General features: G+C 44.0%; 1 protein-coding gene across 5 annotated transcripts in view; it reads left to right on the top strand.

Annotated features, from left to right (window-relative positions):
• Positions 1 to 13,365, top strand: part of LOC121167745 (transcriptional repressor CTCF-like) — a 50,207-nt gene that overhangs the window by 1,647 nt on the left and 35,195 nt on the right. For 2 of the 5 annotated variants that reach the window (XM_040997325.1, XM_040997324.1), the window contains exon 1: positions 6,089 to 6,470. In XM_040997325.1, the coding sequence (XP_040853259.1) occupies positions 6,465 to 6,470 (6 nt within the window). In that variant the 5' untranslated portion in view covers positions 6,089 to 6,464. Of the gene's footprint in view, positions 1 to 3,758; positions 3,955 to 6,088; positions 6,471 to 13,365 lie in introns of those variants that run through there. The other 3 variants (XM_040997323.1, XM_040997322.1, XM_040997328.1) reach the window with 3 other exon arrangements.

The raw sequence follows: 13,365 nt of genomic DNA, 5'->3' as shown, positions 1-13,365 counted from the left end.
TCTCGGATGCTTTGGAGAGAAGAAAGTCTGGCTTAACTTTTTTTTTTTTTAACAGAAGGAAAGCTATGTTAAATTTATGAGTAAATTAAAATCTCCTGGTGCTAAATAGAGCTGTCCTGTCTTATCTGTCCTATCTGTAGGTCTTCACAGTAGTCTGTCCCCATGGACAAATTCGTTTTTTTTGCTACCTAGTTTTCCTTTAAAATGTGGGTGCTTCGGGCCCGGCGCAGTGGCGCAAGTGGTTAAGTCCTCGCCTTGCACGCAGGGAATCCCATATGGGCGCCGGTTCTAATTCCCAGCAGCCCCGCTTCCCTTCCAGCTCCCTGCCTGTGGCCTGGGAAAGCAGTAGAGGACGGCCCAAAGCTTTGGGACCCTGCACCCGCGTGGGAGACCCGGAAGAGGCTCCTGGCTTCGGATCGGCATAGTATGGGCCCGTTGCGCTCACTTGGGGAGTGAATCATCGGACGGAAGATCTTCCTCTCTGTCTCTCCTCTCTGTATATCCGCCTTTCCAATAAAAAATAATAAAAATAAATCTTTAAAAAAAAATAAAAAAAAATGTGGGTGCTTCACACAGATTAAAAATTAAAGTAGAGTAGGTTTGTAATTGAGCCAGATGTAAAGCTTGCTTTTGCAGGTTAGTGTTATGCTCCATAGGAAAATTTATTTCTTCAATTTGGTTGTTTTATATGTGATCATCATCCTCCTGATTTTATACCTCATGTGCTGTGAGACCTTCTCCACACCACCTCTTTCTTTGGAGATTTCTGTTTGTCTGGAATCACACCATTTGCATTAGCAAACTAAATCCATAGAAAATAAATTGAGGATGACTTGATAGCAGCTGTGTGTAGATTACAAGATGCTTTGTCACTAAGAAAATACTGCTTAAGAGCAGCTAGTTGCAACTACCCCCTCAAAGGTTCATTCACCCTGCTACATTAGATTTGAGAGAAGTAAACATTGTCTTTGAATGCATTAAGGTTCGAAACAGTTTGGGATTTGGTTTTAAGAAGTGAGGGCACTCACCTGGGAGTTCCTGAGCAGAGGCCACCTGTGGCTGGCTAAGGCCCCGGGAGGAGTCCAGGGCACAGTGGTGCCTGCTAGCAGAACTTTACCTCTGGGGACTGTTCTTGGCTTGAGGGGTGCTGCCAACATCACATCCCATCCCATCCCACAGCACCTGCTGTATGGGCTCAGCCCCCTCCCCCCCTTTTTTTTTTTTTTTTGGTTAAGGCAGGAACCCCCTTGACTCTCTGTGCACCTTTTTTTGCCTGTCTTGCTCCAGATGACTTCAGGTTGTTTTGCCAAAATTTAGATCCTCCTTCAAGCAACTAAAATTTGCCATGTTTTAAAGGTTTCGAAAAAGAACACATATAAAACAGTAATGACAAATAATGTGGAATTTTGAAAGCTGTGGTTCCAAAAAGTTAGATTTTTTAAAGCAACATCTGTAAACTGTCTCTAGTTGATATCTTTTTGTCTTCCTTGCCAGTTTTTTTCAGTGATCTAGTATTTGAGCGCAAATGTATGACACACATATAGACTGTTGACATACAGCCTATTCCTGAGTAGCAGTGTGTTTTTACACATTTAATTTTCAGTTGAGGTCACCCTTAGAATTTTCAGGGCATAAGACTTTTTCATTTTATTTGATTTTTCTTTCAATAGAGGCAAATTCCACTTGACTGTTGCTTGAAACTTGACGGTTCATTTTGTCATTTAGGGAACAAAAAATGTCATCTAAACACAGTATTCTGTTATTTGACTTAAAACTATTTTATTGCTGTGCTTCTGGGATTTTTCACAGATCAGTGGAAGCTGCCCCCTGTGGTGATGGTATTAAAAGGAAAAGGAAAGGAAAGTTCCTGTCAGTGTGACCCCTTTTTAGGTTATACTCCCCCTCACCAGGGGCTGGAGGGTGAATCAGGTAGCCCCGCCCCTTCCCAGGCTCCTGGGAAGCCAGGCTGCAGGGAGGGGCACTCTCCTTGTTGACACAAGATGTAGAACTGTCTCCCCGGTTCCCCTTCTCTGCCCACTCTATCTCTAAATGTATTCGGTGATTTCTTCACCTGTTAAATAAACATGACTAAAAAGGAAAGATAGAGAAAGGTCCTCCTTCCTGTGGTTCATTCCCTAAATGGCCACAATGGCTGGAGCTGAGCTGAGCTGAGCAGGAGCCAGGAGCCTCTTTCAGGTCTCCCACATGGGTACAGGTTGCCAAGGCTTTGGGCCATCCTTCAGTGCTTTCCTAGGCCATAAGAAAGCTGGGTACGGGCCCGGCACGGTGGCGCAAGTGGTTAGAGGTCCTCGCCTTGCACGCCCGGGATCCCATATGGGCGCCGGTTCTATCCCGGCAGCCCCGCTTCCCTTCCAGCTCCCTGCTTGTGGCCCGGGAAAGCAGCCGAGGACGGCCCAAAGCTTTGGGACCCTGCACCCGCGTGGGAGACCCGGAAGAGGCTCCTGGCTTCGGACTGGCATAGCGTTGGCCGTTGCGCTCACTTGGGGAGTGAATCATCGGACGGAAGATCTTCCTCTCTGTCTCTTCTCTCTGTATATTATAAAAAATAATAAAAATAAATCTTTTTTAAAAAAAAAAGAAAGCTGGGTAGGAATCAGCCCCCATACGGGGTGGCCACTGTGGCAGCAGAGGATTAGCTAGTTGAACCATTATTGCTGTTTTAAAAGATTTGTTTGTTTATTTAAAAGTCCATTGCTGTAGCAGAATGGGTAAAGTGGCCACCTGTGGTGTTGATATTCCAAGTGGTTGCCTGTTCTTCTGTCTACTCCCTATCCAGCTTAAAAAAAAAAAAGACCCACTTTTTAAAAAAACGTTCATTTTAATTGGAAGTCTGAGGTAGAGATACCTTGCGGCTGCTGGTTCACTCCCCAGAAACTCTAGTAGGTAGAAATAGCCTAGTCTCAAGCTGGGAGCCAAGAACTTCTGTAGGTCTCCTACGTAGATGCAGGAGCCTAGGGCCTTGGGCCATTCTCAGCTGTTTTCCCAGGCTGTTAGCAGGAAGCTGGATCAGAACTGGAGCAACTAGGGCTTGAACTTCCACCCATATGGGACGTGTGGATTAGCCTGCAATGCCTCTGAGCTGGCCCCATAAGATAATCCTTAACACACACGCTTGCATGCTCCATACTATGTGTGGAGAAATCTTCCATTCACTGGTTCACTGCTCCAATAACGTTAGCAGCCAGGGCTGGGCCAGCTTAGGACCAGGAGCCATGAACTCCAGCTGGATCTTCCAACGTGGGTGGTAGGAACTCAAGCACCTGAGCCATTTTCTGCTGTTTTTCTAGGCACAGTATCAGGGATCTGGATAGGAAGTGGAATATCTGGGTCTCAAACTTTGTCCACCAATAATGGACTGCTGGCATCTCAATCAGTGGCTTAATTTGCTACACTACAATGTCCGCTTCTGGTTTTTGTTGTTGTTGTTATTGTTTGTTTGTTTTAAGGGTTATTTATTTACTTATTTGAAAAGGCAGATTTAGAGAGAGAAAGATTTTCTGCTGATTCACTTCCCAAATGGCCACAGTGGCTGAAGCTGAGCCTGTCTGAAGCTAGGCACCAGGAACTTCTGGTTCTCCTACACAGATAGAGACCCTAGGTTTTTGGGCCATCCTCCATTGTATTTTGAAGCCACAGACAGGGATCTGGATGAGAAGTTGAGCAGCCAGGATGCAAACAGGAGCCCATACTGGATCCTGGCACTTGGAGGTGGAGGAATAGCTGATTGAGCCATCACACCTGGCCCCTGGTTTCGTTTTTTTGTACTATTTGTGTATTTGTGTGAATTTAGTGTTTTATGAAATGGTGCTTCTTTTTTAGAATGATCATAGACCAGGAACCGAAGAGCAAGATGCAGTGAACAGATTGCTGACCTGGAGCTGGAGAGCTGGTTTCTGTTTTCCCTCCTCAAAGTAACTTTGCAACCACGGAGAGGTAACTACTGTTTCCATTTCTTTCTCTTAAAAACTGAGTAGCAGAGCTCTGGCAGTGAGGATTTGGCTTCCTGTTCCTCAGTGTAAGGGCTGCAGGCTGTCAGGTGATTGAGGACCTACAGGTTTTACCCATCTAGTCAGAGTTCTGTGTTTGAATCTTTGCATTGCTGCATCCTAGCTGGGTGATACTGGATGAGTTAACCTATCTATTCCCACAGTCCTCCTTTGGGTGATGATGATGATATCAATAAAGACTGTTGTTGAGCAGGTGTGTGAAGTAGGAAGCAAGATTCTGAACATGCACATAGAAAAGACCCTAGGGAATTGGGGCTGCTTTTTTATAGGAACCCTTCAACTGTATATTTTGACTGTTCGCAAATGGCCTGAGAAGTCTGTGGCCTGTGATAAACTGATTTTGATGAACAGATGGAATCCTTTTCTTGAGGAAGCTGGTATCCTGAATGAAAGTTGTGTTTTATTAATTTGAGATAGCCTAGTTGATGGCCCATGTGTGCATAACAGTTGTTACCAATTTACTTTTGCCTGCAATTTTTGCTATAAAATATAATGGTCATCATAGGGAATATGGAATAAGTTCCTCACACATGTTGGGGTCTACTCGGGCTTTCATACATAAATAGAAATCTGGGTGTAAAAATAATCTCAGGCTATCAAAAAACACATCTGTTATCCCCCCCCCCAAATGAAAATGATTTAATTGCATTTGTGTAGCAGCAAAAAGGAATAGAGGTGGAAATTACAAATGCTAAAATTAGATAATGTTATTGGAATGAATCGTTAAGTGACTAAGTTACGCCTGCTGCAGATAGAAAAGAGGAAGAGAATAGGAAAAATCTACCTTTCTTCAGATCTCTATTTTCCAAACAGGTAGCTCGGTCTCTTTCTTAATGGAAAGAACAAGGTCTGTATGGTTGTGTTCTACCAGAAATAACTTGTGCCCTGCAAGTCCTTTGAGAAATGTTAACACATTTCTTAATAGAAAGCTGCTGGAAGGAGACTGCTGGAAGGAGACTGTGATGCTAGTACTTAAAAGTATTCGTTATTTAGATTTCTATTTGTCACTCTGTGCTGTCAGGGCACAAAAATGATAGGATTATTGTGTGCATGAGGCAGAGGGACAGATAATGAGAACCTTGGTCTGCTGGTGCACTTCTCCAAATGCCTACAACAGATTGTAGCTCAAGACTGAGGCCAGAAGCTTCGAGCTACTACAAGTCTTCCATGCAGGTGGCAGGAACTCTGCTACTCTAAGCTACCGCCACTGCCTCCCAGGAATGCTGGGGTCAGGAGATGCAGCCAGTTATCAAACCCAGGTACTCTGCTCTGCCAAGCAGGCATCTTAACCACTAAGCTAAATGGTCATCCTCTTTCCAGGGCATTTGAAGCCAGAAGATAAGCATAACCCATCTTGGAGTCTCAGTTATGCCAATTCAGAGGGCAGTGGGTTAAGTAATTTTACCGTGAGGTAATTTTAAATGTCTTTGATTTAAACAAATAAACTTTTTTGGGGGACAGAATGTAAAGTACATGAGAAGGTAACACTGATCTTGAGTAGAATGAAGTCTGAGTACCCTGAGGAAGGCCCTGCTCTTTGAATGAGAGCCGCAGTGGAAACACTGAGAAGCAGAATGAGCTACAGAACAACTTGTTACTTTGTCCCAGTAGTACTGTGTGAAACACACAAATTATGTTATAAGGTCTACTTGTATACATAATTGCTCTGCCCCTGGTGTGTACAGGACAGATTGGTAGGGAGCTTTAATGACTGGAGTATTGTCGAGATCATTTCACTGAAAAAAGGACTGTGATTTAAAAGAAAAGAGGAAGGAATGAGCCACCAATTGAAGTTAAGTAGTCAATGTCTTAAAAGAGCTGAATTCTGGAGTTGGTGTTAAACATACAGGGCTTGGGTTAAAACCCTGCTTAGGATCCTCGTGTTCCAGATCAGAGTGCTAGCGTTTGAGTCCTAGCTCTAATTCTAGCTTCCTGGTAATGTGCACAGTGGGAGACTCCCTGCCAAACATTTGGGAAACCTGGATTTCAAGTTCTGGGCTGTGGCCTTGGCCTGACCCCAGTCTTAGCTGTTGTGGGCATTTGGGGAGAGAACCAGCTGGTGGAAAATTTCACTATCTGCCTTCCAAATAAATGGAAACAAATCCTTTAAAAATTCTTGTAATTGCTGAATTCTAAGCTAGGGCTTGTGACTCTAAAGATAATTCTTTAAAGGTAGCTATGTATACAACAATTTTTTGTGTTTTTTAGAAGTATGAGTACCAAATGTTATTACTAATAAGTAACTGTTAATGTAGGTGGAACATTTTCTGTATTGATAGTACCTGTTCTTTGAATGCAGGTTTTATACTTCAATCTAATTGGTTCTAAATACACTGAAGTGTGACTTTCTCTGAAATGATCTGAGCTGGATCAACCCAGTTGTGCCTGTGCTGTATCTGCAATATAAGGATACTTCAAACAGAAAGTTTGTGGAAAATGGGGGTAGGTGATTGGACCCTTGTTTACAATGCTGGTTGGGATAGCATATGTTGGAGGCTCTTGATTCATAATTCTGGCTCCATTTCTGATTCTAGCTTCATGTTAATGTGGATTCTGTGAAGCAATAGGTGATGGCTCAAACATGTAAGTCCCTGCACCCACATGTGAGACCTGGGTTGAGGCCTCAACTTGTTTTTTTATTTTACTTATTTATTATTTTTTTAAATATCCCCCTTTAAAAGGGTATTTGTTTTATTTATTATTTGAAAGAGAAGAGGGAGAAAGAGCATTGGTTTGCTCCTCAAATGTAACAGGTTTGGCTGGGCCAGCCTGAATCCAGGAGCAGGAAACTCAGGGTTTCCACATTTCTGGTTGGGACTTTTTTTTTTAAGACTTATTTATTTTTATTACAAAGTCAGATATACAGAGAGGAGGAGAGATAGAGAGGAAGATCTTACTTCCGATGATTCACTCCCCAAGTGACCTCAATGGCTGGTACTGCGCCAATCCGAAGCTGGGAACCAGGAACTTCTGGGTTTCCCATGCGGGTGCAGGGTCCCAAAGCACTGGGCCATCCTCGACTGCTTTCCCAGGCCACAGGCAGGAAGCTGGATGGAAAGTGGAGCTGCTGGGATTAGAACCGGCGCCCATATGGGATCCTGGCACGTTCAAGGCAAGGACTTTAGCCACTAGGCCATGCCTCCAGGCCCTCAACTAGTTTTTTTAAGATTTTATTTTATTTTTATTGGGAAATCAGATATACAGAGAGGAGAGACATAGAGGAAGATTTTCCGTCCGATGATTCACTCCCCAAACAGCTGCAACAGCCGGAGTTGTGCTGATCTGAAGCCAGGAGCCTCTTCTGTGTTTCCCACATGGGTGCAGGGTCCCAAGCTTTTGGGCTGTTCTCAACTGCTTTCCCAGGCCACAGGCAAGAAGCAGGGAGCTGGATGGGAAGTGGGGCCGCCGGGATTAAAGCCAGCATTTTATAGATCCGAAAGTGTGCAAGATGAGGCCTCAGCGCTTAAGTCTGTGGCCTATTTGTGGATATTTGTGGAGGGAACCAGTGGATGGGAGCATTATTTGTCTTTGTTTTTTAAATGATTGTCTGAAAAGCAGAGCTACAGAGAAGAGAGATTCTCTGTATTTTGCTTCACTTCCCAAATGGCCACACTAGCAAGAGCTGGATTAGGTTGAATCAGGAGTCAGGAGATGCACGCACATTTTGCACATAGATAGCAGGAACCCATGCATTTGGACCATCATGAGTTGGCAGTGAAGCAGCCAGGACTCTAACCTGTTCCCAGAATGGGTGCCACATGTCTCTATCTCAGTCTCCTTCCCACTACTTTCATTTGGGAAGTGAATTAGTGAATGGGCATGTTCTCTCTCTCAAACACACACGCACAGACACACACACATATCTGGGGAGTAAGCCAGCAAAGTAGATCTCTTTGTGTCTCAAGAATATTTATTTTGGCGTAAAAATTCTTGAGATTTATGGATAATTTTTTTTATTTGGAAAGGTAAAATTGCACACAGACACATTACTATCCACTGGCTCACTTCCCAAATGGCTGCAACAGCCATAGCTGAGCTGATCCAAAGCCAGGATCCTGGAGCTTCTTCCACGTCTTCTACGTGGATACAGAGACCCAAGGATTTGAGCTGTCCTCTGCTACTTCCCCAGGGCATAAGCAGGGAGTCAGATTGGAAGTGGAACAGCTGGGGCTAAAACTGGCACCGCATGGGATGCTGACATTTGCAGATGGAGAATTAGCCTGTTGAGCCACTCTGCCAGCCCCAACTCTATTTTTAAAACCTTATCTTTATTTATTTGAAAAGCAGAGTTACAGAGAGGGAGCAGTGGAGAAAAAGATGCTTATCCATTGGTGTGTTCCCTGATTGGTCACAATGGCCAAGGCTGGGCCAGACCAAAGCCAGGAATCTGGAACTGCATTCTGGTGTACCTTGTGGATGCAGAGGCACAAGGACTAGGGCATACCTCTGTGGCTTTCCCAGGCCATAGGTAGGGAACTGGATTGGAATTGGAGCAGCTGGGACTCAAACTGGTGCCCATATGGGATTGTTGGCACTGCAGGTGGCCACTTAACTTGCTGTGCCACAGTACTAGCCCCTATAGGACTATAATAGAGGATACCCTAATTCTCTCTTTTTTCTTTTCTTCTCTTTTCTCTTATTAATATTACAGTTCCATAGCCTCTCGGATTTCCCCTCCCCTTCTGTTAAGTCTCCTCCCCTCGACTGGTTTCCACTATATCATTACAGTTGTATAATCCTTCAGAAACATTCATAAGTCCATAATTCTGCTGCTTAGTGTATCCTGACATTGCAAGTATGGACAATGGATAGCACAATTATTTTTGGTATTCTTGGGTTTCTGTTTTACTTGTATCCATTTTGGGGAAAAAAAGAAAAAGCTTATTAGAAAGGCAAGTTAGAAAAAGCTCCATGTTGTATCTTCTGGCTCACTCCCCATGTGACCGTAATGGTCAGGTCTGGGCTGAAGCCAAAGCTGGGAGCCTAGTCCTCTGTACAGGTAGGTCTCTTTTAGTACCATCTGCTGCTGCTTTCCCAGGCACGTTAGCCTAGAACTGGATTAGTAGCCGAACAGCAGGGACTTATGGGTGCAGCTGGCAATTTTAGGGGATGCTAGCTAGTGTCATAGGTGGCAGCTTAACCTTCTGGGCCACCATGTTGATGCCTTGATTTGTATCTTGTAAATTTTCTATTCCCAGTTGGAATTTTGCAAATGTAGGTTGACTATAAAAGAGTAGTGATTCTTTGTTTCCTTTTCAAAAACATTTTAATTTTTTTTTTCCTTGCAGACAAGATTTTTGCTCCTTCCCTTTTGTTCTTGTGCTTTTGGGGTTTGTAAATGTGTTCTGCCCTCCTCCAGTATCTTGGTTAATTTTTTTCCACTGTCTGCCTTTCAGTATTTGTATCCATTTGATTATGAAGTAACCAATTTGACAGACTATTTGTAAAAACAATCTTAGTCCAAAGTAGCATTTTGTTTCTTTTGTTTAAACTTCCACATTTACTGTGTACTCTACATGTCTATCTTTTTTGCTGTTTTTTAACTATTTGTTCTGTTGAATAATGCTTTAGCTGTCATCTGTACTCCACTATTCTATTTACTCACTCAAGGTAACTTATTTGTCCCTTCCGTCCCCCCCCCCCCCCCCCGTTGTTTTTGGCAACTTTTCGTTTTGTCAAAGATACTGTTTATTGTTACCATTACCCTGTTTGGTACAGATATGCATTGCTTCAGCCTTTGTTAGCTTCTGATTTAGTGTTAATTGTATAGGATGTTCTCTTTACCATATAAAAGTGGTCTTGGTTCTACTGAGTGGCTTTTGTATAAAGACTTACTTATTTGAAAGTTACAGATAAGGAGAGACTGAAAGAGATTTTCCATCCATTGGTTTATTCCCCAAGTGGATTCAACATTCAGGGCTGGACAAGTAAGGGCCAAGAACCTAGGCCAGGAGACCGACCCGGGCACTGCTAGATTCCCTGCCCTCCTGGAGGCCTTTTAAAGTACAGGGTCCAGCACTCCAAGTCTGCTGAATCAGAATCTGTGGAGCCTACTCTTTGTAGAGCTCACCAGGTGATTCTGATACAAAACTAGATTTGGGAAACACCAGTAAGGTGGTGGCTGCTACAAGCCTGGGGGAGAATCTTGAGTGTCAAGTGTTGAGATGGTTTCTTCCTCCTACCTATTCATTCCTCAGTCTTTCTCAGAAATTCTAAGTATTGAAGACTAGGACTGCTCTAAGTGCAAGGTGGGTCTGAACTGCTTCCAGGATTGGGGCAAGGAGATGTCTTGGGGTCCCTGTAGTAGCTACCTGTGGGAGAGCAGGGTGCAGTGAGGCAATGAGTGCCCTGCTAGGATGTGTGCCCTTCAGGCTTGGGAGAGTGGAGAGAAGACATGGGCTGTGAGCCTGTCTGGTTGATTCTGTGACATCAGCGTTGACTCCCAGATAAGCATTGCTTTTGTTTCTCGTTGAAATGCATTTCTCTTGTTTTATTTTCCATTTTGAATGTTTGATAAGTGAAATAAACAGGCTACCTGTAAGGAAGGGCTAGAACACAGCCATTCTGCTTTACATTGATTCTCTTCTGTACACAATTTGTCTTTAATTTTACCGGTGTCTTAAGTTTTCTTCATGTATTATTCTCTCATAATTTGCCTGCCAGTGTCCATCTCATCTTTTAAGATCCAACATAGTTTCTTTCCTTGAAACCCTTCTTCACTCATGTCTGGTGACCCCGTTACAGCACATCACACTTTCCTAGCTACTGTTTGCTGTTCTGTCCATCTTTGCTCTCAGATCTGAGCCTTGGGCAGGAAATAAAGCTTCCCTGAGAGCGGGTGCTCTGCCACTGTCGACAGGAAAATGCCTCTTGTATATTCATGCTTTTTTGTTCTCTCACAGTCCGCTGTGCTCATTCGTGTACAGCAACCTAATATCCTATTACACCCATTAACTTGAAAGAAAGCAGTTAGAACTTTTTTTTTAGGGAAGTAAATTATTTCTATGGCCAGCATGAGACACCTTTTAATGAAAGAATTACTAGCTTTGCACTTACATTGTAACAAATGGAATTCTTTCACCTACTCTTTTTTTTAAATTTTGTTTTCGATGACGTTTACATAGTTGATCAAGGTGGAAAAGGTTGAGGATCAGAAGATAGTGAGTGAAACATTGGTTACATATTTTCTTTTTCTTCTTGTGTATGGGGGAGGGGGTATGCAAGAGGAGAAACCACGTCCAGCCTGCCAACCGCTGCATTTGACCTGGGGGATGGGGAGCTGCCACCCGATTTCATCCCAGGGTCCCCCATTGTAGAGCATTTTCTGAGAGTTTGACTTATGTGGTTTCCCTAGTTCAGAGATGCTAATGATGTTGCTGCTCCAAGGATGAGGAAATCCTTTCAAGGTCAATTGGCTGTTATAGTCCACCTCCGAGTCTCCATTGGCCCAGAAATTTGCTGTCAAGCTTCACTGGGGTAGTTGATCAGTTTGTTCTGCCCTCCATCCTCAGTAAACCAATGGGTGCTGCAGCCCAACCCAGCCCTCCCCAACAAACACTAAGACCTCACATACCACAGTGGGAGCTACAGCCCAGTCAGATCAACTCCCAGTAACCCCCACTGGACCAGCGCCCCACCCCTCACATGTGCAGTACACAGTCTGCCCACTGAGATCTCCAGCTCGGTCCAATGTCCCCACTAGAAGTATGTCTGACCTTAACCACATCCCACTGAGATCTCTTATACATCATTGGGCATTTCACACACTTGTAGTAGATTTGCTGTTGCCATTACCAGCATTTTATTAGTATATATTTCCTAATTTCAAAGCTGCTTGAACAGTATTTGTTTCAAGTAGTCATTAGACAACTATAGCTTCCTGGACTCTTTAGTGTTAATGAATGGGTAATGGAATTGTTAACAAAATACTTGTTGCATCTGGAGCTAGAAACCTGATGTTCCAATATGGATTGGGTTGGGTTGGGTTGGGTTGGGTTACAGTCATCTCAGGCAGTGACCCCCCCCATCTTGTCCATTTTGAAAATGGACAATAGTATACTCATATTGTGCACTATATGTTCTTTTTTTTTTCTTTTTTACATTAAGAGAGGTAATCCTATTTGCCTTTGTAACTCCTGATCCCACTTGCTTTTAAAAAAAAAAAAGTCCTGGTTGATTTTTTTCAAGTTAATATCAAAGAAGAGAAAAATTAGAGCTGTACCAGTGACTAAGAATGTATCACGTTAGGTGCATTCGCCTTTTGTTCCTGAAAACCAAGATAGTCACTGATATTTTTCTACTTAGTCCAGTACTGTGATATGTGTGCTTTTAGAAAGAGCAGAAAAATGTGGTTATTTTGTTTTTGTGTATGTTTTAATTTATTTGATTTTTCTAATATATGGAATTAGGGAGAGGTCTTTTATCTACAGGTTCACTCACCAAAGAGCCGTAATATCCAGGGCAGGGCCAGGCTGAAGCCAGGAGGCAGGAATTTTTCTGGGTCTCAGGGGTGTGCAAAGGCCCAAGCAGTTGGGCCATTCTGCATTTATTTCTCAGGCAGATTACCAGAAAGCTGGATTGGAAGTGGAACAGCCAGGACTAGAAGTACCACCCATATCAATGGTATAATATGCTGTACCACAGTTCTGGACCCCCAGCTCTTTTTTTTTTTTTTAAGATTTATTTATTTTTATTACAAAGTCAGATATACGGAGAGGAAGATCTTCCTTCCGATGATTCACTCCCCAAGTGACTGCAATGGCCGGTGCTGCGCCAATCCGAAGCCGGGAGCCAGGAACCTCCTCCGGGTCTCCCATGTGGGTGCAGGGTCCCAAGGCTTTGGCCCGTCCTCGGCTGCCTTCCCAGGCCACAAGCAGAGAGCTGGATGGGAAGTGGAGCTGCTGGGATTAGAGCCAATGCTCATATGGGATCCCGGCGCGCTCAAGGCGAGGTCTTTAGCTGCTAAGCCAGCGTGCCGGACCTCCCTGATTGATTCTTTTTTTTTTTTTAAAGATTTATTTTTATTATTATTTTTTTATTGGAAAGGCAGATATACAGAGAGGAGAGACAGGGAGGAAGATCTTCCGTCCGATGATTCACTCCCCAAGTGAGCACAACGGCTGATGCTATGCTGATCTGAAGCCAGGAGCCTCTTCTGGGTCTCCCATGCAGGTGCAGGGTCCCAAAGCCTCGGGCCGTCCTCGACTGCTTTCCCAGGCCACAGGCAGGGAGCTGGAAGGGAAGCGGGGCCGCTGGGATAGAACTGGCACCCACATGGGATCCTGGCGCGTGCAAGGTGAGGACCTCTAACCACTGCGCCACCGCGCCGGGCCCGCCT

This window comes from Ochotona curzoniae, unplaced genomic scaffold (assembly GCF_017591425.1).
Source record: "Ochotona curzoniae isolate NIBS_2020 unplaced genomic scaffold, NIBS_Ocur_1.0 patch423, whole genome shotgun sequence".
NCBI lineage: Eukaryota > Metazoa > Chordata > Mammalia > Lagomorpha > Ochotonidae > Ochotona > Ochotona curzoniae.
This window is presented reverse-complemented; position numbering and strand designations above follow the sequence as displayed.